Below are 24,954 nucleotides of genomic sequence, written 5' to 3'. Positions count from 1 at the left end.
ATTTATTTAAAACACTTTTCAGTACAAATCCTTTACAGAAAAAATAAACATAATTTACACAAGTATTTTGATTTATAATGTGTCCTTATCAAATATTATCAACAAAATCCTTATGTGTGAGACAACCATTCAAAGCAAAAAGCAGTTAGTAGCAGCACGGTCTGATACAATATTTAACCTAAATGTCCATCACAATACACACTGTAAATTCAGAGAACAGGTTTCCATTTAAATGGCAGAAATGCATATAAGTACAAAAGACTTTACAAAAATTAGAAATGGCTTATTTAATAAAATGATGATGCCTTGTAATGAGCTGAGTTGGATATAGGGAAATCAGAGCTTTTTTTCTGTGGACATTGTTATAATCTTGAAGCACCATTTTCAAATATGTTTGAGTATTTTGTCGGTACTATTATGTCAATCAGGCTTTTCCTCCATTTTGTAAATTATTGCTATTTACAGTGGATTTCTTAACTTCTATCCTCATAGACTGACTCTCAGCTCGTGACTCTAGCTTCACTCCACCCGAGATCCCCAGGGATCCCAGCACAGCTTTCCCCGTCTTCAGGCTCTTGGACATTGGGATGCGGGTGAGCCCTGTGCGAGGTTGCTGGGCATCGTGCCCAGTCTGTTGACAATAGGGAGAGAGAGTACAGTTTCTCAGGCAGGAGAATACAGACAGGAGAGCACTTGAGGGAGAACCCAAAGAGAAAATAATGGCAAAGAGGCAAAACCCATTATAGCAAAAAAAAAGAACTCTGAATTTCTAAACAGTGTAACTGATCATATGTGCTATAGGAGCTGTGTGAATGAAAAATGCAAATATTTATTCATTCCTTCACTTCAATCACAGTGAGTGAGCCCTTGTCCGGACTAGGTTTCAATGTGTTGTTACTTGTGCGAGGCTGTTCTGTGTCAGCCAGAGGGCACTGAGCCCTGCCAGGCTGTTTGTGAATGTAAACACTGTTTAGCAACTATAAATTACAGCATGACTCTAGCAGAGTGGCAAAATGCCACATCATTAGCTCTGCTGTTCTGAGGCTTGCCCATAGGACCATTTGTGTCACGCTATCCGATCCACAAAGAGCATATTATAAGGTCCAATGGAACACCAACAGTGTTGCTTCATCTTCCATTTCTAGAGATAAAGCCGTTAGTAAAAAGATTTACCCTATGAAACATCACTTTTAATATATGTAGAATATGAAAACAAGAAAAAGCATCTTAAAGAAATAGTCTGACATTTTGGTAAATAAGCTTATTCTCTTTATGGCTGAGAGATACATGAGAACATCAATATATGTCTGTACATTATAGATAAGCCTACAACCAGTTGCCCATTAGCTTAGTTTAGCACAAAGACAAAACAGCTGGCCTGGCTTTGTCCAAAGGTAACACAATCTTACCATCACCTCTATATAACTTATTAACACATCTTGTCTTTTTAATCTGTACAAAAACCTACATGCAAAAATGAGAATTTTGACATTTTACAGGAGCTTTGTAGTCAATTTATCCTGGTTAATATCAGACCATAAAACTGCACATTGTTTTCTGTAAGGATAAAAAATAACCCCATAAAACAGATAACTTGTTCAGAGGTGCTTTAGAGCTACTTTAACGGAAGTGTATAGAATTTTAATATTTATTACCTTTTACTATATTGACTTTTTTTTTTACAGATTTCTTTGCTAGCAAGTACTTCCAATGGACGGAGTAAATTGCTGTTGGGCATGTATCTCAAAGAATGGTCAAACTAATAAAATACATATAGGCCAACATGTTATTCCATGATTTAGATGAACAGAACCTTTAAGCAAAACTTACCATGCTTTGTGTGGGTCTGGAAGTGGTGGATGCAACAGGGGAAATTGTGATAGTGCTCATGACTTTGCTCTGTGTGCTCCTGGTAGTGGTGGTGGTGATTTGGCGGGGGGAGCGTAAAACTGTCCCAGTTGATAAGGTCATTTCCTTGCTCTCTGTTGCAGCAGCCACTGGCCTGACTACCATCTTTGGGGTCATGCTGTTGCCTAGATGAATATGGATCTTGTTATCGTCAGTGGTTGTGATGTAGCTAGTGTTGGTGTGGCCCTTCCGTACAGGCATTGGGACCATCTGCTTCTCGGGGGTAACCTTGAACACAGCTCGGCCCATGGTCATCTCCTGGGGTTCGGGGGAGGAAGATGCTTCCGGCACTATAGCAGTGCTCACTGTCATAATAGAGACAGGGGACAAGGGCCTACCTGAGGCAGAAGAGGGGGCTTGGCTGCTTTCTGGAGACTTGGCTCTGGATATCGTTGTGATGGTGACTGGAGACTTGGCTCTTTCAAGGCCCTGAAGTCCAGTGGTGGACTTTCTCTTGTGGGTTGGAGCAGAGTAGGTGGGAATGATTGTGATTCTGGATTTAGGTTGAGATGGGTTGGGGCTGAGGGGAGCTGAGCTAGAGAAAGCGTCCTCACGAGTGGGGCTGCTAATCTCAAGAGTAGCCATGTTGTTTTGGTGGTCCGGTGTTACGCGAATGTGTAAAGGCTGCCCTTGCTTTTGGGACATTGTCAGTTCAGAAGTCAAATGATCACCATTAATTTGCAGATGCTTCCCCATGTTGCTCTCTTGAGGGGTGTTGTCCTTTTTCCTCATCCAGGGAATCCAGGATTTCTTCACGCCCATGTCGCTGCCAGATGAAGGGCAACGCTCAACACCACTCTTTTCTGTTGGCTTCTTTAGGTACTTCTGTCTGAGGTTGTTCATGATGTGATTCTCTTCTTGAACTGATTTCCTGATAAACACAGTTGGGGTATCCTCCTCTGCTGGCCCAGTTGACGATGCCTCTGTCTGTACTCCAGTGGATGTCACAGCAACGTCCACCATTCTCCTCCCATTCAAACTAGGTCTTAGCGCTCGACTATGACGCTTTGCTACCTCCAATTCTTTGGTGAGATGGAAAACTTCAGTGCCCATGTTCTTGGCTCTCTCCTCCTCTTCCAAGAACCTCTGCTGGAGGACAGAGTAATCCACTTGGAGCTGTGAAAGTTGGTCTTCCTTGTGCATCAGTTCATGGATCTTCTCCTTGAGGGCTACAACGTCCGCCTGCAGTTCCCTGGTTTTGGCCTCCTCTTTCTTGCATTGTTGTCGGAGGTCTACTTCCTGGCTTTCCTCCTCTCCTTTTTCGATTGCTTTGTTTCGTGCTATCTGAGCCCTCATTTCCTCCACCTGTTGGGACAGAATGTTGGCTTTGTCTTGTTCAGTCATGAACCTTTTCTCCAACATGTCATACTGATCCTCTGTCTTGATCAAATCTCCCTCAACTACTTCAAGTTGTTTAAGACGATTTTTCAGGCGTTCAATTTCAAATGTCAGCTCCTTAACTTTGTTGTCTTCTCTGTTGACAGGGTCAGTCATTCTTCCCAGTTCACATTTCATTGAATTCTTTACTGGTAGCTTTTCTGCTTGCTCGAACCCATCTAACCTCTTTTTCATTTGACCAACCTTAGAACTAAGATCCTTAGTTTTATCAATTTCGTCGGTCAGCTTGGTGCCAAGCTCCCCCTTTTCTATGGTTAGAGTCTCTACTTTGGTTTCCATCTCTGATTTCATCTTCAAGAGCTTTTTGCTTTCCTCTATCAATTTTTCAGTCACCTCCATAACTTTACCCTGCTCAACTTTGACCATCTTACTCAAATCCTCCTTTTTCTTCTCATCTGACTTCAGTTTTTCCATCAGGGTCTTTCGTTCTTCCATCAAAGCAACAGTTAATGATTTCAGCTTGCTCAAGTCATCCTTAAGGCTCAGCTCGGACTTTTCTAACTTAAGTTCAGAGGACTCAACCTCTTTCATGCGGATCCTGAGAGCTACAATCTCATCTGAGAGCTCTTTGGTGATGCCCTTCTCTATCTCTAGAGCAGTGTGTAACTGTGCACATTCAGCCTTGCTTATGCTGATGGCACCCTCAAGTTTCTCTAACTCCATCATTCTTTTTTGGAGCTTCTCCACTTCCAGCCTGAGGTCTTTGCTCTTACTGTCCTCCTCTTGTAGCCTCTTTCGTAGCTCCTTACACTGATTTTCAGTCTTGGTAATCTCCTCATCCTTTCCCTCCATCTCCATCACATGTTTCCGCAAATTCTCCAACTCAGTTATCAAGTTGGAGTTGCCAGACTCCCCTTTGCCAATCTTCTCCCTCAGCTCCTGCAACTCTTCCTCAGATTTCCTCAAGGCCCTGTTGCTCTCTTCTAGCTCCTCCACTTTACGCGCAAGCCCAAGAAGATTGGCATTAAGTTGACGATTGTGGATCTCCTGAGTGGCCAGCTTGGCACTCATCTCCTCGTGTTGTTGGGTGTGTTTGGCGGATTTCTCTTTAAGCTCAGCCTCCAGGCTCAGCACCCTGTGGCCATCCTCCTGAGCACGCTCCCGGGCTTCACTCAGTGCCTGCTCCCACTGCTGGAGCTGCTGGCTGAGTTCCTGGGCCCGCTGGCTCTGTTGGTCCATTTGTTCCAGGTGCTGCTGACGCTCATTGACCAACATCAGCGTAAAGGACTTCAGCTTGACCAGCTCCTCTCGCACCTTGGCCAGACGTTTAGAGTGCTCCTTCTCCTTTCTTACCTGATAGGCTTTCTCGTTCTCAAGCAACCTCTTCAGTCTAAAACGTGAAACAAACAAAGGCAAAGCATTACTTTGTGTTTTATTCATATAAAAGCCAGCAGCTGTGTTTGTGTTCGCCATTGTGTCATGGAAATATGAATAACATGTATTCCAGGATGCTATGTTTTATCCCAGTCAATGTTTCAATGCTAGAGAGTAATCATCCCAATTCTTTACTTGTATTTTATAATACTGGTTTGAGTGTCAAAGTGATCTCTCTTTATAGTAATTGTAAGCTCAAACCACACACACTCACTTAAATGTATCACATTTAAAATATCACTCACAGAAATCCAGTAATGACAATTTTACCACACAAAACAGTATATTTGGCTGCTGAGTCCAACACTTGAAGCCATTTATATCTGTCTGAGAAAAAATATATAATATATACAGAGTATATTGTGCATGAAAGAAATATCATACATGCCATGCTACTATGCAGAACAAGCAATATGATCAAAAAGGAAAACATACATTAAATTAAACAAATATTAACACTAAAACTCCCAAAATACTCCCATCCCTGTTGGGATAGAGACTAAGAATGCAAACTGCTAGTTAAAGCTTCACTCACTCATCAAGGTGTCTTCTTTTCTCTCAGCTTCTTTCTATGCTGCTCATGCCCATTCTCATCTCCGGCTCCAACAAAATGCATGCAAAGCAGATTGAATGCAAAGCTGCATCTTTTCCTTTTACACTCCCAGGGACATACACTATTCAGCATGCCCATTTTTGCATTGCAAAAGAAACCAAATTAATGTAGGCACCAGCACAACAATGCAAATTGTGCAACTACAAATTAAACAACCTCTAAATGTTCAATATTCAGCACTGTGGACAAAGTCACAAGACCTCAGAAACTTTACAACAACCCTATTTAAAACTTACCCACTATGGATGCTCTACAGTCACCACATAAACATCTTTGCCAATTTAGAAAATCCACTGAGAAGAAGTAGCTGGCGCCTCCTTTTCCACAAATCCTCCACCGTCACATTCCAGGCATGTTATCAGGACAATGAAAACTTGGATAAATACAGTTGAGCACCATCAGACCTCTTGAGTGATGTCACCTTATCCATATAAGGCGGTGATGTGTGTATGAGAGTGTGTGTGCTGCTCCACTTTTGATACTGTGAAGGGGGTGGGACCCTTGCCACAGGAGGAGTGTTTTGCAAAACTCGCCCCCAATTTTCATGCTTTCATAAAACATGGAATGTTTGGGGGGAAAACAACTATAGACAGTTGTAAACTTTCTGGGTAAAAAGGAATAAAGACATAGTAACATTTATCTCAGACAAAATCAAGTTCAAATTCAATTATATTTCCATTTTTTAAAAGTGCAAAGGATATTGCCTCTGCAGACCGGACGCCATAATCTCACAGGAGACAGTAGAGAAAGTCTGCTGTAGTTACACTCGAGGGGAAGCTGAACTTGAATGGGGTTGCTTGCTAAGTCTACATGTGATGAGGAAAGCAGATATGGCTGAGTTGGATGTCTCCCTTGAGGTGAAGAAGATTTGGGACAAGGATATGTAACCATAGCAATAGGTTTATAAAGTTCTATGTGCTGACTTTTGCATGGAACTGTATACTGTATATACAGTAAATCTTATAACAAACTTTGGTTTTCACAACCCAACATCTCTGCGAATTAATTCAGTTTGAAACGCTACATGTTGACTGTCAGTTTGTAAGTTACAGTGAACATCTACATTGATTCATATTACCAGCAGTCTTCTTTGCCAAGTGGGATCAGTGGGTTTGGCTACTGTACGAAGGAGCCATCCAGATCTCTGAGTGCAGCTCTTAAAATGTATACTTTAACAGTCAGATGTCACTGATAGCCTACAAATTGGCACTCTAGAATTTCTTTCACTCAAAGGTCAAAGTCATGATGTCAGTGGTATTTGGCTGCAGTGGTCAGGCACTCTGTTTCTAAGGAAGAAATAACTAAGGACAAATTGGCTGTGTCTAGTATATCCAGTCCTCCACAGGCATTGTAGGCTTAAAAAAGTTGTTTGAATGAGGATTCAACTTCTTAGGCAAATAAAGTGTGCGTGCAAGACATAAAAACACATTTCTTAAGCAAATACACAGGTGCAATTCAGAAGAGAGACCGTTTTTTTTCATCATGGAACAACATCTTATCCCATGTTTCCTGGGGAATTTGCTCGGAGCCACTGCAGCCCCTCTGTGTCAGGAAGCCGAGGTTTGAAGCAGACACAAACTGCCAAAAAGCTGTCAAAGCACTGTGTTGTACAGTAATGACCTCTCTTGACAGAGAAAAAGCATTTAGTGTTAAGCAAGAGCATCTGTGATAGTATACAAGTACACGAGACTAATGTGGTGTTAAAAGAGAGGAATCAGAAGTGGACATCAAAGTATTTAAAGACTGAGTGTACACGATCTGCTTACAAATGGTGGAACAATGCGTCATTGCCTTAAGGCTTTAAAATGACAAGAAAACAATCATTTTAGTTTTCAGTTTCAGGTTTGCATTCTTCATTTTGTGTGCGTGACTTTACACGAGAGCCGTTTCTTTTAATCATTGCACATACCGTCACGCCACTTAAATATTTCAACCTCTTGACATATAAACTCCTCTCTTGTCTCAGAAGGTGTTAATGGCTGACGGCTACCAGTCAGAAACTGCTCCGCCTGTGCCCATCCTCTGCATTCCTGCAGGTGTTTGGCACAAGACCTTTGACTTTTCTCTCTTCACTCTCACCCAGATGGCGGGAGGAGATCACAATGACGAAGACGAGATGATGACATGCTTCCAGCTCACCTGAAAGAGTGAATGTCAAAACGGATACCAGACATAGCAGTTATGCGTGTGTCCGTGTAGGCGATGCCGCTAATATGTTCGTTAAGAAACAAATGTTTTTGGTCTGGCCTTTTACACAGTATGCGCCTGTCTGTGTTTTGCATATAAGCTCACCCATGAATCCTCACTCAGTTTTGTGTCCTTCTATGGCAACAGATAGAAGAATCTGGGCTCTGCAGGTGCTGACAGAACAAGACCTAGCAGAACTCATCCCCTTTCACCCTCTCTGTGAGGTGACAGAGGCCGACCTGCGCATGAGCCAAGGAACCTGCTGGAAACCACCTGGCATAAGGAGGTCATTGCATGCAAACCGAGGATCAAGTGAAAGTTAAGTGGTGGTTTACTTGTGATTTGTGCCAGTTGCTCCAAACTGAAGGCTAGGCTCACTGTTCCCAATGCTTGAACGTTTTGATCATGTTACACTTAATGCTTTTCATATATCAGCCATGTTAACAGCTTGGCTCTAGGGATTTCAATATCAGTAGGTCGATCGGTCCACCGCCTTCCTCCAGACTGAAGGTGGCTGGATTGACATGACGTTTTCTAAATACATTCATAGTCCCCAGAGGCATTATACCTGCTTGGCGTCACATAAGCATGCGTGGTTGTAGACTATTCTATTCACAATATTAAAGGCCCATCTGTACTGTCACAACTACTTTTGTTAAGATGGTCAAATGTACAAAAGTGCCTATAGATCAAAGTGAAAAACAAAAACTTGACTTCCATCTCCTGCTTTTCTCTCTGCTCGATAACTGTGCTCATTCATGCAAATATTTAGCTTCAGGTTAGGTATGTTTTGGAGTCAAGTTCAGTAGAATGTCAGTCAACAGAGTATCTGTGTAGCCTTACAAAATAAGTTGCACACAATATATATTCCTGAACCAATTTGGTAGAAATCATAAAACACCCAACTTCCACTCCAGATAACTTAATTTACGCTTGTGTGCACAGTGATTTACAACCAAGGACCAATCCTTCATTGAAAGGTTTTGAATCATGACTACCCTCTCTTCCTGTCTCAAGAAACCAGCCAAAGGAGTAGCTATAAGCCGAAGTCTTCTGCTCATTTCACAGCCCTGTCTCCGGCGTGTGTTGGCAGCTCAGCTGTCAGAGCTGTGATTTAACCTCTATGGTCTGTTTCCTGTGTCCTGCAGTAAAAGCTCAAGGAAGAGCGGTAGTCAGTGGCTCCGCCGTTTGAAGTTTTGACAGTTCATGAAATGCAGCGTGTAAGTGGCCTCTAGTCTACTCTACAGATGACTGACTATATACATATACAGTACATAACAGATGCTCTCGCTCTTACTCTGTCCGTCTCCCTCACACATGCTATCATGTCTGTTGGCAAACTACTAATGTGCATAGCAAACCACATATAGCCGTATGCACAGTAGACAATGAGTGCCTCCCCATCTCTCAGGCTTATTGTGTGAGTATGGACAGGCATGTGTTATGGGAATTGCGACAAAATACATTTCCCAACAAGCAGCAGCCAATCAAACTCTTTCATCTGTAAATATTTTAATTAGTAGGGCCTCCTCTCGCATACGCATTCAGTGCACATCCACACACACTCACAACCACGCTTGTTTGATCTGTGTGGGGCCCTCCACACACACACACACATGATGCAACCATCCCGTCTCCGACGTTGGGGAGTGTGTATGTCCCTCTTTCTCTCTCCACCTAACCTCTCATCCCTCGTCTCCTCTGGACCAACAAGCCAGGTCGCAACCTCGGCAATGACTTCATTTCAGAGATGATGTCATGAGAGATTTGCCCCCTGTTGAAGCATTATATTCCCCCCCTTGTTTTTCCTCCTGTTCCTCCACCCCGGGGGCCTCGTCTCTTCCCCTCTCTATCCCTGACCTCCCTCTTTCCCACAGAGAAAAAAAGCTGACCCTTTCCCCACTCCACAACCCCCCCCCCCCCCCCCCCCCTTCCCTTCGCCATGATCCGTATACCTCTCCCTGTCAAACAAAGGTATGTGATGTTATCACTTTAGTAGCCAGCTCCCCCCCTCTCCTCTCCTCTTCCCACTCACGTTATTCACTTGGCTGATGAGACCGTCTTTCACACATTCTCAGATGTCCACGCATTCCTTTGCCGCTTTTTCTCCCTTGATTCTCTCACCTCTCACACGTTTTATGTTCCACATTGGTTTTAGAAACCTTGTTGGCTCTCTAATTCATGTTCTCTCTCTCTGGCCACTCTACGTTTCCCCCACTGCTGTCCCCTGTTTTACTTTCCCCATTACTCCATCCACTTCTCTTTTCGCCAACAAATTCTCGAAATGCAATACTGCTTGTTTTGCTTTAGCAAATAGTTACTGACATCAAATATTGGCTTATGGCACCACTTACATCTTTCCACCTTATATAATTACAATTCATGATGAAAATGTAAAAAACTGCTACTTTCTGTACATAGCCTACCTGTAGTCGTTGGGAGATTTAAAATAAAAACATAAAACAATACTTGTTATAGCTTACAGCCCCTTTTTTAAAGCAGTCTAGAACTTAAAATAAATTGGATGTGTTAAAAATATGGCAATTTCATGCCTCAAGTCCCTCACTCCCCTCCTCCTCACCGTTCTCTCTCCTGCTCCAGCAGGTTGGTGAAGTCATCGCTCTTGTTCATGTAGTCGCCGTGCTTGCGTTTCTCTGACTCCAGCTCGTGGACGGTGCGGCGGTGGCACTTTTCGGCGAGCAGCAACTGACTGAGCATCCTACGGTACGTGTCCTTGTGCTTCTCCTGCAGACGCTCCAGCTGGGAAAGAGCAAAGGCACACAATCACGGCCACACAGGGAAGAGCACAAACGCATGCAAGAACCAGGGATACACAAGAAGTGAACTTTATTTGCTCTGGTGTAACATTTCAACACTTCTCCAGCCATAACCGGTTCAGGAATGTCACATTAAATTAACCAATGAAATATTTACAGAACTGATTTTCAACATGAAACTGCTGTGACTGACAGTTGCTAACTGACCTCAACCATTGGCTTTTGGTAAACACTGCGGTCGTGCGGCTCGCTGCCAGTGATAAAGTTGTCCCTCTGCAGGGCTGTGAGGGCCGAACCAGGGGCCGCAGAACCATAACGTGATTCAAGGTCCTCTGGGACAGTCTGTTTGGACTTTAGCATGCAGATAACGTCTTCTCTGGCCTGAAATCACAAACAAATATAAAAATAAACATATGATGCCGCATATGGTGCCTTGAGGAGAAAGAAAGAGAATTATGTATTCTCTCCATTGGGACACCTGTTTGAAGAGACACAGGTTTATTTGTCCCAGACATGCAAATAAGGGAAATGATGTGTGAAAAAATGGCCTCAAACGTTTTGTGAATGTGGCATTTTGTCTCTGGATAATCTGCATGCAATTCAAGACATCCAAAAGTGTTTGAACCCCTGTAGCATTTGTTTCATGGATTCCAGATTTCTCCAAAATAGGCACTTTTAAACACGCGGCACATTTGGCATATGCTCTCCGGCATGTTTCAACTACCATTTTCAACCACAAGATAGAGCTATTGTGCATACAATTGCAGTCAAACTCCATCCAATGAAAACATGCGCGCCGATCTTGTGTTCGTCCACAATGCCTTTCACGGATCTGTTTTCTGTTTCAGTATTGCACATTACAGCAGGTCAAAGGTCAAAGAGAACACCTGAGAACACCCGACCCACCTGAATCTCTCCTTCCATGATGCCCAGCAGTTTAAGCAGATCCTCGTTGGACAGATCCATGATGTCCCCTCTCTTTTCTCCAGCCTCAGGGGAATCAAACAGTAGCTTCTCTTTGTTGGAGATCACCTCCACCTGCAAATTATCCTCACCCTCCTTCTGCTGAACTTTGGCCTTCAGGCTCTTAACGGGCAGACCCTCTTCCTGTTCTTGGCTGTTGTCATGGTCACCCTGTGGAACCCCAAGCACCCCATTGGCCGGGCTCTCTACCCCGCTGCTTTTGGACCTCATCTTCTACCTGCACCAATAACAGAAGAAACATGATTTTTTGTTATTTTTTTTATAGAAAATAGCACTGTTGTTGTGTTGTTGTTGCATGGCACAATTTGTTACTTTCCCCTTCATGCCATTAATGTCTTTTAAACCCATTTTTTTGTCATTTTTCTTTCAATTGATACTTCAGATGGTGTTAGTGAATGGTCACAATTTAAAGTGCATTTTATGACTTTGGCCCTGACTACTAACTCACATTTATCCAATGACACATGTACACTCACACAAACATGTATACGCAGGATTACAACTAGATGACTTTTTCATATGTACCATAAAATAGATATGTGGATAAATATCTCCACATATTTACACAATTACCCAGCAGTGTGTGTGTGTGTGTGTGTGTGTGTGTGTGTGTGTGTGTGTGTGTGTGTCTTTGTGTTGTATGGCGGTGCATGCATTCCTGACACGTCCTGTTCTCTCATAAGGCTTGTGTTTTTCATGCTGAGTGTTGACTGTGTGGAAGCACATTTGTGGCACTCCTGGGTGTATTAACCTTCTCTGCTGACATTAGAAGTCTGAGACAAACATTTTATCCAGATCTTGAAAATAAATCTGTCGATGTCAGACTTTTACATTCAATTTTACAACATTAATCATTTATAACGACACAAGTCATGTTGATGTGGCCTTTAGCATGCTTGATTACTTAAACATACAGTGAGCTAGCAGAATAACATTGAGGAGTTAGGACATGTTTTGTTTGCTCACAGAGAGCAATATTTCAGTAGGTCCCGACCTTTTTTGTCAGCTGCACCCCCACAGCCCTTTCAGGAGCTTAAGTTCCCCCATTTGAAATTATTTCAAGTGGATGTAATTCAACACTATTACATATACAAGTTTTTGCAGCTTTTCATTGCTGGCAACTGTTTATTGTGACGACGGATTTACTGAAGATCAACGTCACATCCGTTTGTAATCCTTTTGCTTGTTTATTTTCATAAATGTGTGGACACATGTACCCCTGGTTGAGAATCACCGCAATAAACGGTCAAAGACGCACTGAAGGTCACTAGGATATTTGCCTTGTGAATGTGTTTTTTGTGTGTGCATGCATCTGTGTGCTAAAGCTCTCTACCAACAGCCTTGAGACATTGAGCAAGTGCGCTTCGTGATTGATTTCAGATATGACATCAACAGTGCTTTTTAATTACAAACAGAAAACACCACCCAGCCTCCAAAATCCCCATCATAGAACCCTGGTGATGTCATAGCACCCTGACCTCTGAATCATGCATTGAGACATCATGAGGAAGCTCACCAAAATGTCATTCTCTCTTTAGCACGGGATTAGAGGCATGCAATAGCATACAGAAAACATAACAACTGTGCATGCATGCATACTGTAAATATATATATATATATATATATACAGTATATATGGTACGATGTATGTACGTACACATAACATCAATGAGCATTTGAATCAGTCCAACTAGATTAAAACAAGGTGATATATAGAAGAGTAATTTCTATGTGGATGGGTTTGAAAGCGAGTCTATCTAAGGTTTCGGTTCACATCAAGAAACCTGTTTATCTAGTGGTCAGCAAAGTTAAGAAGTCTGCAATTAATTCTAATGATGCTTGAAACCAATCTGTTCTGTTTCCAGGAAAAAGACCAGAGCACATTAGAGGGAAGCATGCACGATAACAGCAAATGCATCCCTCAGTTCAAACCAACACTGTGCGAACATATCTTATCTTAGCTCTGGGAGTTCAGTGAGTGTACATTGGCTCCAATGAGAGCTTGTTCTTTACTGGAGATTAATTGCAGTGCCTTCTTTCATGTCCATAACTATTAGTTTCAGCTGTGGGCTCACTATCATTGAGTCAAACGTGGTAGCACAGCAGCGTACACCAGCGCTTACAGTGCTCATCCCACCATTCAAGCAGTGCCAGAGAGTAATGACCAGAGAAAAGCCCAGTGGGTGGAGGGCATTAAAACTGGCACCAGTGGGGCATGGCTGTGATAAAACATGGAAACATGTACAGCGCTGTCAATTACTCGGGCAGAGTTCCAGATTACCGGCGACCAAGAGGTTGACACTTAGTTAGGCAATGCAAGGTTTATTTTTAATTTCTGGGCTGATGCCATGAAAATGCAGAGAAGCTATACTGTAGCCGCTTGCGTCGTTTTAAGGTGTCACTGCAGTTCAACTGAGCAAGCAGGAGAGTGCAGTGCAGTTATAGAGGAGAGCTTAATTGAAGGTAAACAGTTATTGTTAAATTGAAATTCAATAAATGTAAAGGAACTCACCATCTCAATGTATTAAGCTGACCAATAACAGCGTATTAAAGGTCAGTAAAGTGAAGAGGATTCCCACAAAAATGAAAAGTACTTTCCTAGTACTCCCTCAAACTGCACACATCAACACACCATTAGTGTTGTTGATCTATTGCAGAGGGAACATCTGTGACTAATGAGAATAAACACATTTCTCTCAATGTTGGGCTTCCTGTGGTGATTGGACTACATCTGAACCTCTAAGACATGTAGTTTACTTAAAGCTGCCTTAATTGATTTTTTTTGGCCACTTAGAGGCAGCAGAGCTGGGTGATTATTCTCTTTACACCTTTCACATCTTATCCATTGATCACATACACAATATTGATTATAGCAGCTTTAAGTTTTCATTAAAAGATCTCAATTATACAAGTCTAACTTTCCGATGTTACACATTCAAATCATTTCCTTGACAGCTGTAAGAGGCAGTACAAGTCAGTTCAATTTCGCAAGCCCTATTGATGACAAGACAGTTAAGTCATGGATGTCTTCACTGTTTGATCCACCTTGACCAGTCACTGCAGTCTGGATTGTAGTGAATTCTCCAGAGCAACAAATGGAGATTCCAAAGGCACGTGCCCTGCATTCCAGTCTGACATGCAACATTCCCAGTTGTCTCTATGGAAAATAAAGGAGAGCGGCCAGGCATTAAGCCTTTACTCTGAGGTCTGTGCCAACCCGCCACAATGCCCACACACATTCATGGCATCTAAACCAGAGGCACAATGATACTGATTGCCTGGCATCCAATTCCATAGTGCCTTCTTATATGAAACGGTGGCCCGATACCCGGCGAGGCACCAGTCAAGGCCTGAGCCTAAATTTAAAGCGGTGTCCCAAATCCATCCCATGGTTTGGGCAAGTTCAGCTGTCACATATATGAGTATTTATAGGCCCAAACGGAACACATGCCTCCATTCCAAAGTGAAAAAAGGACCTATAAAATGTGGTCAGTGGTCAGCAGGTTAGTCAATGCCACTGATGTTCACTAAATGACTGATCTTTGGTCTGAAATTCCATTTAGCGCACGCATTTCGAACACTAGGAAGAAAACAGTGCTCTACAGTATCTGCCACATTGGGAAGTAGGTCGTTACCCACGTCAGATTAACATCACAGTGATGAATATTCTGTTTATAAATTTAAATATTTCAGTTGGTTTCAGCTGATTTGCTGCTTTTTTATTGTTAACTTGTTGACATCTCAAGTGATTAATTGGTTAAAAACATTAGCATGAGCTAGATTAGCAGAAATGGAAACTGCTAGCATGACGAGGTCTGGTAGTCCTATTCCAAGCCATACAGCTGTAACACCTTTATTATTTCTCTTTCTACACACTTTATCTTCTGAAATATCAGGCTATCATTTTGGCAATTAAACATTATGCTCATCAGCGATATTCACATATAGCAAAAGTGAAGAAGGCGAGAGGTCTGATTAATCAAGTCTGACTTGTGGCCAAATTCATTTGCCAGAGATGAGTGATGAGAAAAGCAGCTGCAAATAATGCAAAAACAATGTTATAGGAAAAATACCTTCAGTGAGTTTGATAAATTCACACCACAAACCCAATGTGACTAAATAAGGAGTGGGAATTGTTCTTTGCATGCGAGCGTTTGGCAACTTGTTCTGTCAGAGGACACTGATCCAATGCAGTGTGCTCGAGAAGCTCTTCCGTCCTGACAAGAAAAACACTTCAGCCCGCCAAGTTATAGGAATTTCAATCAAAACTGTAGCTGTGGATGAAATTTTGAATCTACAAGTCAATCCATCTGATATTGAAAGTTTTGTGAGCACCTACTTCCTTGCAAGGGTACAAAGCTTCCGTCTGTTCTGGGATTTTGATGGACAGCTTGTTCCAGCCTAAATGGCCAGCGACCTCTGGGGTCAGATTTTACATGACTTGCTCAGATAGCAACACCGCCTTAGACACATACACATGCCCGCAACATTTTTACTTTTCAGGAGCTTTTTTTTTCGGTAACACCAAATTGATTTGTCAAAGAGCCTTCATGGACAAAACCCAAGCATTTACAGCTTGTCTTAGCGTATTTATGGCTTCTATTACTACATCATAGCGACAATTACAAATACTGGAGCAAAATGTCAGCATAGGTGGTGGGTTTCATCTTGTAGTATTCTCCTGATGACACATTAACCTGATCCTCTCACTGGAGCCTACTGTATCTTCAGCAGTTAAGGTTTGAGTAGTGAGCGAACAGAGAGAAATGTTGGTACTTCTCTGCATATAAGTTCTCACATTAATGGCTTACTTGCTCAGATACAGTTAGTTCTTGAATCAGTCATTTATAAAATATGACATATTTATGATGTGCTTGTGGCGGTTTGTTAAATATTCACTTTGATTTACTGGAACTCGTCTAATTTGGGTCATGCATTATGGAAACTTTGATGCATGTTGTAAGCAGTCACACAACATAGTGTCACCGACCATATGGACGGATGCAGCTGCTGGAAGACATGACTCACCTCAATCTATCATAATTAATTTAATCTACATGATGGGAAAAAGGAAAGCATCCATTATTTCTATGAGTTAATATCCATAGCAACAGCGTATATTCAGTATATTGAGACTCTCTGTAAACGAAAACCAACTTAAGTACAAAACTCATCTGGACCAATGATGCGAGTGGATATCAGCTTTACAGCATGGAGATCAAGGAAGAGATCAAGTTCTGGTTGTTCTATGAATAAAAACAGCAAGACAACATATGGATGAAGCAGTCTCAGATATGCTGCAATGTCATGAGGTCAGCCATGTGTCTGAGGTCTCGTCTAAATGCCTACTAGATCAGAATTCCACGGATTGAGTTATCTGTCTTGGCTAGTGGTCCCAGAGCTCATCAGTTTTTTTGACTCTCTTGAATCTCTTTGTTTTCATGGCACTCCTATGGTAATACCATAATATTATAGTGATTACTGAGCAGGTTTAAGAAATATTGCTCAAAGTTATGCTGACAGAGGCATTTAATCGCATCTGCAGTTCATTGATTAGACAAAGCTTTGTCACTGCACCACATTGGCACCTTTGCACTGATCATATAGACTATGGGCACTGGTCAATCCTGTCTTCTTAGTGGCTGGTAGAGGCAGAGATCACACTAAAAACTTTTAGCAGCAAACCAAAAACCAAAAACGTAAGTAAACCTTTGTTACTTCCTGTGAGTTAAAATCATTTTCTCCCGGTTGCAATGATCCATTGATGGCAATACTGCTTTGTCAATTGATCTGAAATATCTCAACAATTATTGGACGGAATGCCAAGAAATTGGATGCAATAACTCAGAGGATGAAGTCTTTAGTAGGTTGTCACGCTTAGCATATTGCTCAAAGCACCCTTGAGCTGAAGTGCCGAGCTGCTAGCATGGTTGTGGACTCTCTTAGTCTCGTTATCAGACAAACAAGCCAACTGTAAATCTTGCAAGCTTAAGACCCAGATGTCTTTTCTCAGGAGGTAGTGGAGACTACAACTATGGTAAAAGGAGCCATTGTTGGCCATAACCTTGTCAAGTGATGACAAACACAAACACTTAAGCATCAGTTCATGGGTAAGTATCAATACTATTATTATGTGCAGTATTATGAGACGTATCCTAGTTTTCTTAGAGCCTGATTTGTAAGCAAGGCTGTGGTCCGCCATATGCATATGTACATTCATATGCATATTATATACAGTATATATATACTCTAGTATCAACATCATTTTCCTATATATTGATTCAATGGATCTCCAACCTGCAGGTTGCTCTTTAAGAACTTTATAAGGTTGAAATAAATGTTTGTTGGCTGGTGTTGGACCTAGGCCAGGAAATTCAGCCTTAAAGTAAGCTGTTCAAGTCAATATATCAGACTCTGGAGAGCCTGGAACGATCATGTTAAACTTGGCTAACTGCACCATTCCAAAACTTCACCACCACCACCCATTTAAGTATCGTTTTGTGTTGTGACTCTGCTCTTTTGACTGTTTGGTTTTTTTCATAGTTAAAAAAAACTGTTATAAAAACAATGAAATGCATTGTTGTAGGAGAGACAAAAGCAGAGATTATAATTAGTTAAGGAGCTCTGTCTCACTAACTAGCTACAATGTAATGTGTGGCCTTAAGCACTAAGAAACAATCGACCACAGAGACCAGTCATCCTTATCTCTGTGCTTTCAGGAACTATTCACCCCTACACATCAGTGACATCACTCTTAGGTGACATCATCACCACCACACACACACACACACACACACACACACACACACACACACACCAGCTCACTGAAAGACTCATGATGATGTCTCTTCCCCTCAAAAACCATGAATGAGAGAGGAAACACATGGGACGGGGTAGAGATGGGAGTGTCTTTCCCTTCTGAGGAATTTAATTATGATTAAATTAAAATTTTTTGGTGCTGAGAAGATACAACGATGCAATGCACGATACATGTGGTAAAAGAATAGTTAGCCTATTAAGCTTACTGTATATGTTCTTCGTGAATGACTTCACTAATATCACTACATGTCAAAAAACAATCAACAACCAATCTACTGTTAATAGCAAGTATACTTTGCCGTCTTGAAAGCTACATATCAAATTTGCTTTTGAGACGGTTGCTTCTTTTGAGAAGGACTTATTTTTAAACCGAGGGAACATGAGTTATAAGTACCACTGTTCTGTGAAATATCCAAATGTGTCTAAGCTGCATATTTGGAATTCAAGACCAGAGGCCCTTATACTACTGGAGCTGTGCATGTGTTAGTGACAGCTGTTGTTGAGGCCCACCAGACGTAATGGGGAAGACAGTGACTATTGGCAGCAATGAGCTCCACCTCCAACTACGTCGTGTTTATGGTCATGCACACAGAAACGCACGTACAACAAACATTCAGAGTAAGGAAGGAATGAGGTTACTGAGTTGATAATGGTGCAGGAAACCGTAGAGGTGTCAAAGAATGATGAAAGCGCTGGATTTGTAACATTTAAAGACACAAGTCCTCTTCTTCAATGCATAGTTCTTGCAGCTCTTATTTCTAAAATGTATTTACAGCTCCATTTGTGGAATTCAAATTATTTAAAAGGCTATCTGTCTTTTAATTCCTCTTGAAGCAGTTTCCGTGCGTTAATTGACAAGTAATTATTTGAAAATATGCTGCACATGCCACAAGTGCTTCGTGCAGAAACACAGCATTAGCTCTCGTCTTGTGCAGGGTCCAAATACAACATGACATGTCCTAAATGTCTATTCTCAGTGTACTGCTGTCAGTTAAACACTGGAACTGCTAAATGTTGCGACAACGTAAAAGGCCTTCCTGCTCACAGCTCATACTGAAGCTAACGCTCCACCTCACAGTTAAACTATGGTATGTCCTGACCTGCCACTCCAGTGACATAGAGCTACAGTAATGTCATGAGGTAAGCCAGTGACACATTTAGTACATCTAAAATCAATGCTGCCTTGGCAAGCACCCAAGCTTGGCCAGCTTGGTTTCAGTTCAAACAGGGACCACATTACTAATTTATAGTAAGACTGATTCATTTACAAGCGGGGACCGACAATTGCCCACTCAACATTCACAAATCTGTCTTTCACGAGGGACCATTTGGCTGATTGAGCTCCGAGAACTTTGCAGGGCATGAGACGTGCGAGAGAGGATGAGCTTAGATAAAGCTGGAACGAGCGCAAAAATGTTAATGAGTAATATCTGGCAACTCGTTCTCTTTGTTTGGTGTCAGTGGTGATATCACTTGAGTGCACAGAGGCCACATCAGCTGGAGAGGGTGGGAGGCCGGGGGAGAGAGAGAGGAAGGGTGAGGCTGCACAGAGCCCCTGGATACTGACAGAAAGGATCTTCGACAGCAGCAGCGTTAGCCACACCTGCATTAGATTCCCTTGCTGAGAGCGAGATACTTTCATGGTAGGTTTTCGGTTGACTGAGGTCATGTGCGCCTTGAAAAATGGACAGCGGCTCTCAGAGAGCCATGTAACGTGTCTCCTCCGAAAGGCAGATGACTTCATGTAGATGAAATGGAATTCATTTTGGCTTCATTACCATCCATAAATATTCGTGATGAAAGACGTCATCCTGCTGCAGCTCACGAAGGCCTTCAGAAGCTTAACAATGTTAAGCAGCGGTGGGGGTGCAGATTGTGTATTGTGTTCGGTGGGTGTCCATTAGGTATGGCGCCTACTGTACACCCACAGCCCCAGGTGGGACAAGTTGAGGGAACAAGAGGACAAGTGAGATTCCCAAACATGAACAGACAAATAAGATGGATAACTTTTCTTTCTTTCTCAATATCTCAATGTCATCCCCTGTTGTCTGGTGAAGCTGTGGGCTTCACTTCCCACAAAAGCCTTCACACTAAATGGTCTTATTCATACAGCACTATATGATGTAATTCATTGAGACATGTTTCATTCATGACTCTCTCTTTTCTGTATGCGTGGTCACAATGCCAAATCTGTATTGCCAATAACAGCACCAAGAGCAGTCCCTTGTCTTTTCATTGGCGAGTAATTAATGCAATATGTCGAAATCCATAATATTTGAAAGTATAAAAAAAGTTGCTGAATTAAGTACATTCTTCAGGAAAGAGTTGTTTCATTCATTCAGTGCACAACAGTTCTAACCGCAGCTCAAGTGAAGCCAAGTGGATTTCTATCAGTCAAGGCTCCTTATTAGCTTCATAAACGGATGACAGCTAAGCAGCATCACCTGTACTATGTGTCCTATATTTCAGTCTAGAAGCAAAACAGCTTGTAAGCTCTACTTTGCCAGAAGCACATGGCTGTGTTTGGCTGTTTCCCACACAAGGGCAGGGAGAACAACAGCGCCTTAGGACAAACCCAGGAAAAGCTGACTTACCTGCTGTTGTGGTGTCCCCAGGTTTGAGCAATTAGTAGTAACACCAAAGGGTAATCCTAGAGAAAAGGCTCTAAAGCAGCAGAGTATCCACTAATATCCTCTGGCTCTCGTGTTCCACTTGTGGTGTCCTCTTGTGCTGGCTACCGAGTTGGGCCAACAGCCATCCCAAGCTCTGCTCTCTCTCTCTCTCTCTCTCTCTCTCTCTCTCTCTCTCTCTCTCTCTCTCTCTCTCTCTCTCTCTCTCTCTCTCTCTCGCTCTCTCTCTTTCAGTTCTTGCTTTCAGTTCTACAGGTCAGAGAGGGAATGGTAGAGAGCAATAACAGAGCACTGTAACTTCCCTCTCCCTCTCTCTCACCCTCCCTCCCTCTTTTACTCCCACAGCCTATCCAGATCTACTCCGCATATCGGTCTAAAACACACCTCTCATTTTCTTTCCCTCCTTCCTCTCCAGAAGTCAGTTGAAGAGTGTATGAGAATAAAAGACAGAAGGGGGGGGGGGGGGGTAGGCAGGCACTGTTCTCCTCCATTCCAGTGGTTGAAAGGCCTCGTTGCCCAGTGAAAGGAAGGCAGAGGTGCGGCGGTGTCCTTTTGTCAACGGGCCAGATCTTCAGATCTTTTCACTCAGCGACATCCTCCATTTTCTCTCTCTACTCTTTTTTTTACTTGAGTCACCGAGGCTAAAAGTATTCTTCTATATTTAACTCGTCCACTCTTTCAAACACGGGTGTTATTAGCAGCTGAGGCTAGCTGAATGCTAAATGTTTTGGCTGGCCAAAGAGAGTTAACTCTCCCCGCTGACCCTTGGTGACAGCTGAACTATGCCATTTTCTCATGCTGGGAAAGTCCGGTGACAGCAACCATCCAAGCCCTAACAGTGGTCCAACGAACCGCCAATTGCTGACTTAGGAGGGCTGAGTGAGGCCAAACTCTCCAGGACTTTGGCAGATTGACTGTCTTTTTGGCCCTGTTTGCAGAAAACATGGCCAGCGAGCTAAATCTGAGGTACAGTAATTGAGCTTCACATCAATGGGGATAGTTAACTTTGCTGCCAGGGTACTGTTGGGTTAGACATGTGGAAGCAGTAGAGAGTAAACGCATCTAAATTTGGTTCACCTACTTTTTTACTTGTGGGATAGCTTTTACCCACCTTTCATGGTTAGCAGTTGCAGTTTCCTGAATTCTACAAACATGTGGAGATGATCTTAATAGCAGCAGTGAAGTTAGATAACTTGGTCACCATTTATGACTTATGATAGAGGTAAAGAGCGTATTGACAATGTCACAAATGGTATGCTCGAGGTAAAACGGCACTTCACTTCTTCGTCGACATTGCAATGCAACAGTGAGCTCCACTCTTTGCAGCACTGTGATTGGTTGTTGTTTCCTGGCCACAGGAAACAACAACCGGCCACAGTGACAGGGCGGAACAACTACTAAAGCAAAAATTTACTGGTCAAATCTCTTTGTTTCCACCTGACCCTGTTATCTGTTGCTGGTTAATGTTTATTTTGTTTGTAGCTCATGAGAATCACTAACCACGGTTGTGTATGAAGCATGCAGGGTCAAGGGAGCGCCCCATAGCTTTCATTTTTCTTCTCCTCAAAGTGAAAGACTTGTCTGGTCACCAGAGGGAAACAGGAACATAATGACACTCTTATCTCTAGGTGGAAACCAAAGCAAACAAAGGACACGGCAGCGAACCAACAGAGAAACTCACAAAGGAATTATTTCAGATGGACACATTCACTCCCTCTTTGTCAGTTCTTTGTTGCAATGCAGATCTGACCCATCGCTGGATCATATGGGTGTGGGGCTGATGTAATGTTTTGTTCAATGAAATGAAAACACACTCCAGCAGACACAAATGCATATACAGAGGAATAGGCAGAAGATCTTTTTCTCTGGTTGTTACCAACGTTCATTACTTTACTGTCTTTCCTGGATACCTGGATCACCTGAGAGCTCAACATCTCTGGAGAAGCATCAAAGGCATTTTTCACCTTTTTGTTGTCCCGCATGTGACACTCGAAGTGAATCAGAGCAAAGAAAAAGTTGAAGTTAAAACAAAGCACATTTGTTTGACAGACGCTTTCCTCCCCACATATGAAGTCATCCCCCTCCATGTGGTATCGAAGAGGAAGATCTATCCAAACTGAGGTTATGAGCAGTGTATTTTGATGGAATGCCATACTTCCCACACCCAAAATGAAGTCATGTGGTGGGATCAAGTGAGGAAGAGGTTTGTTATGATTTCAATCTGTATATATATATATATATATATATATATATATATATATATATATATATATATATATATATATATATATATATATATATATATATATATATATATATATATATATATATATATATATATATAATGCCCACATAACGGTGGTCCTGTCTGGGCCCATCGGGGCTGCGGTTGTTATGAATCATAGTAGAAACTCGGGCTGGTTGTTGCTGCCGTTCCCACACTTATATGATGTGATCAGAATAAATAGCACTCTGATTTAATTAATGCAAGATGGGAGATAAAATGTCTCTATGAGAATTGAGGCCAGTCATCCAGCTGCAAGGAAGCTGCCACGTAAATCTTTGTTGACAGTTTTATCAAAGGTAACGTAGGAAACAAAGACAATTTTATGTTTGGCAAATCAAAACCATAAAGCCATAAACCAGTCTTGTCATCTGATGATATAATCCACATGACCTTTGCCAAGCACACACACACACACACACACACACACACACACACACACATCTTAATTTTTCAGACAGGTCCCCCAACGCTATCTTGTCGTCACATGCTCCCCTGCAGCGAAGTAATGCGGGGGGTCCCATCCAACAGTCGTGTCTGTCGTCAAAACACTGAACATTAGCAACTCTCTGTTCACTTCCACTTATTCTGCTCAGACATCGCCTCAGCTCTCCCGGGACATTTTCAGTTTGGGGCGCGCTGACAGATGCTAATGAGCTGTCCATGCAGAGTGAGATTACACTGGGTCTAGACAACAGGGAACATGGTGTTCCTGGCCTGAATCCAGGAAGGGACTAAAGAGGTTTTTGGTAAAAGGGAAAAAATTAGGGATGTGTAAACTGGAGTGATAAGAGAAATAAATATATATATAGTAAATATTTCTAGCAGTATTTATGATTGTGGCCACCTGTAGGCCTAGTGTGCTGTTCAAAGAAACATTTTGGAAATTATGCTTATTTGCTTTCTTCCAGAATTAGATAGGATGATTTATACTACTCTCATGTCTGTATGGTAAATATAAAGCTAGAGCCAGCTACCAACTTGCTAAGCTTAAGCATTAAGACTGGCGACAGGGGGAAACAGCTAGCTTGGCAGTTGCAAGGCAACCAGGAAGTCACCGTTCCTGGCCCGCAGAGTGAAACAATGTCAAATGTTGTTTTTACAGTTTTTTTGTGTGGATTAAACAAACAAAATACAACTTTTTAATAAGTGAGCTTTTTACGTGCCGGTAGGTAGACAGAGCTATAGGCTAGCTGTTTTCTCCTGTTTCCAGTCTTTATGCTAACGTAAGCTAACTAGCTGCTGCCTCGAACTACATATATGCTGTACAGACATGAAAGCGCCATCAATCTTTCTGTCTTAAAATAAGTGCATTTCCCAGTTGTTACTCTATTAGTTTAATATTAATGCCACCTGTGGTGGTCCCCTGGGTGCTTCAGGGAACCACCCTCAATTATTTAAGTTAATTATATTTAATTATATAACTTCCCTGAGCCATGACCAGGGACACACAGCATGCAGGAAACATATTTCCTTTTTTTTTTTCTCCACACTTCAAAACAAGAAACTATAACATCATATAAAGCATGTGTGCCACAGAACACCAGGCGTCTTATAGTTCATTTTCCTAAAAAGGCCAAGAAATCTCAAGAGTACCACAAAAATACCAACAACGCATGTATCACAGGAAAACAATGATTACCACAAGAATGTTAATGTTGAACTACCACAACTTACTTCTTTTATGTGGTGCTGCGCCATAGGATTTTTTGTTAAGGTTAACAGAGAAGAATGTCTAATCAGGGTTTAAATTTTCCACTTCCGAACACAGTAATGGTACCCTGTCCAAAGTGATAAATGTACATAATTTTCTATCTATAAAATTAATCAAATTGACACTACTGTACAATAATTTAAATCAAACTGTTCTCAACAAGCACTTATTGTATTCATCCTGAAACATCTTCAGTCAAATTCAACAGATTACTGTATCATACTAGTGCTGTCTCCCTTCAAAGTACTCTTCTATTTGATTGGGAC

The 24,954-nt window shown here is 42.0% G+C and overlaps 1 protein-coding gene across 1 annotated transcript; it reads right to left on the bottom strand.

Annotated features, from left to right (window-relative positions):
• Nucleotides 1–22: 22 nt before the first annotated feature.
• Nucleotides 23–20,946, bottom strand: LOC137880365 (filamin-A-interacting protein 1-like). The gene is made up of 6 exons (XM_068721698.1): nt 20,655–20,946; nt 11,164–11,458; nt 10,465–10,638; nt 10,062–10,240; nt 1,831–4,636; nt 23–631 (listed from the first exon to the last, which is right to left on the bottom strand). Exons 2-6 carry the CDS (start codon nt 11,449–11,451, stop codon nt 425–427), a joined length of 3,654 nt encoding a protein of 1,217 aa, XP_068577799.1. The 5' UTR covers nt 11,452–11,458; nt 20,655–20,946; the 3' UTR covers nt 23–424.
• Nucleotides 20,947–24,954: the final 4,008 nt, after the last annotated feature.

Source organism: Cebidichthys violaceus, unplaced genomic scaffold, assembly GCF_023349555.1.
Source record: "Cebidichthys violaceus isolate CVI_PGR_0920_01 unplaced genomic scaffold, fCebVio1.0.p SCAF_28, whole genome shotgun sequence".
Classification (NCBI taxonomy): domain Eukaryota; kingdom Metazoa; phylum Chordata; class Actinopteri; order Perciformes; family Stichaeidae; genus Cebidichthys; species Cebidichthys violaceus.
This window is presented reverse-complemented; position numbering and strand designations above follow the sequence as displayed.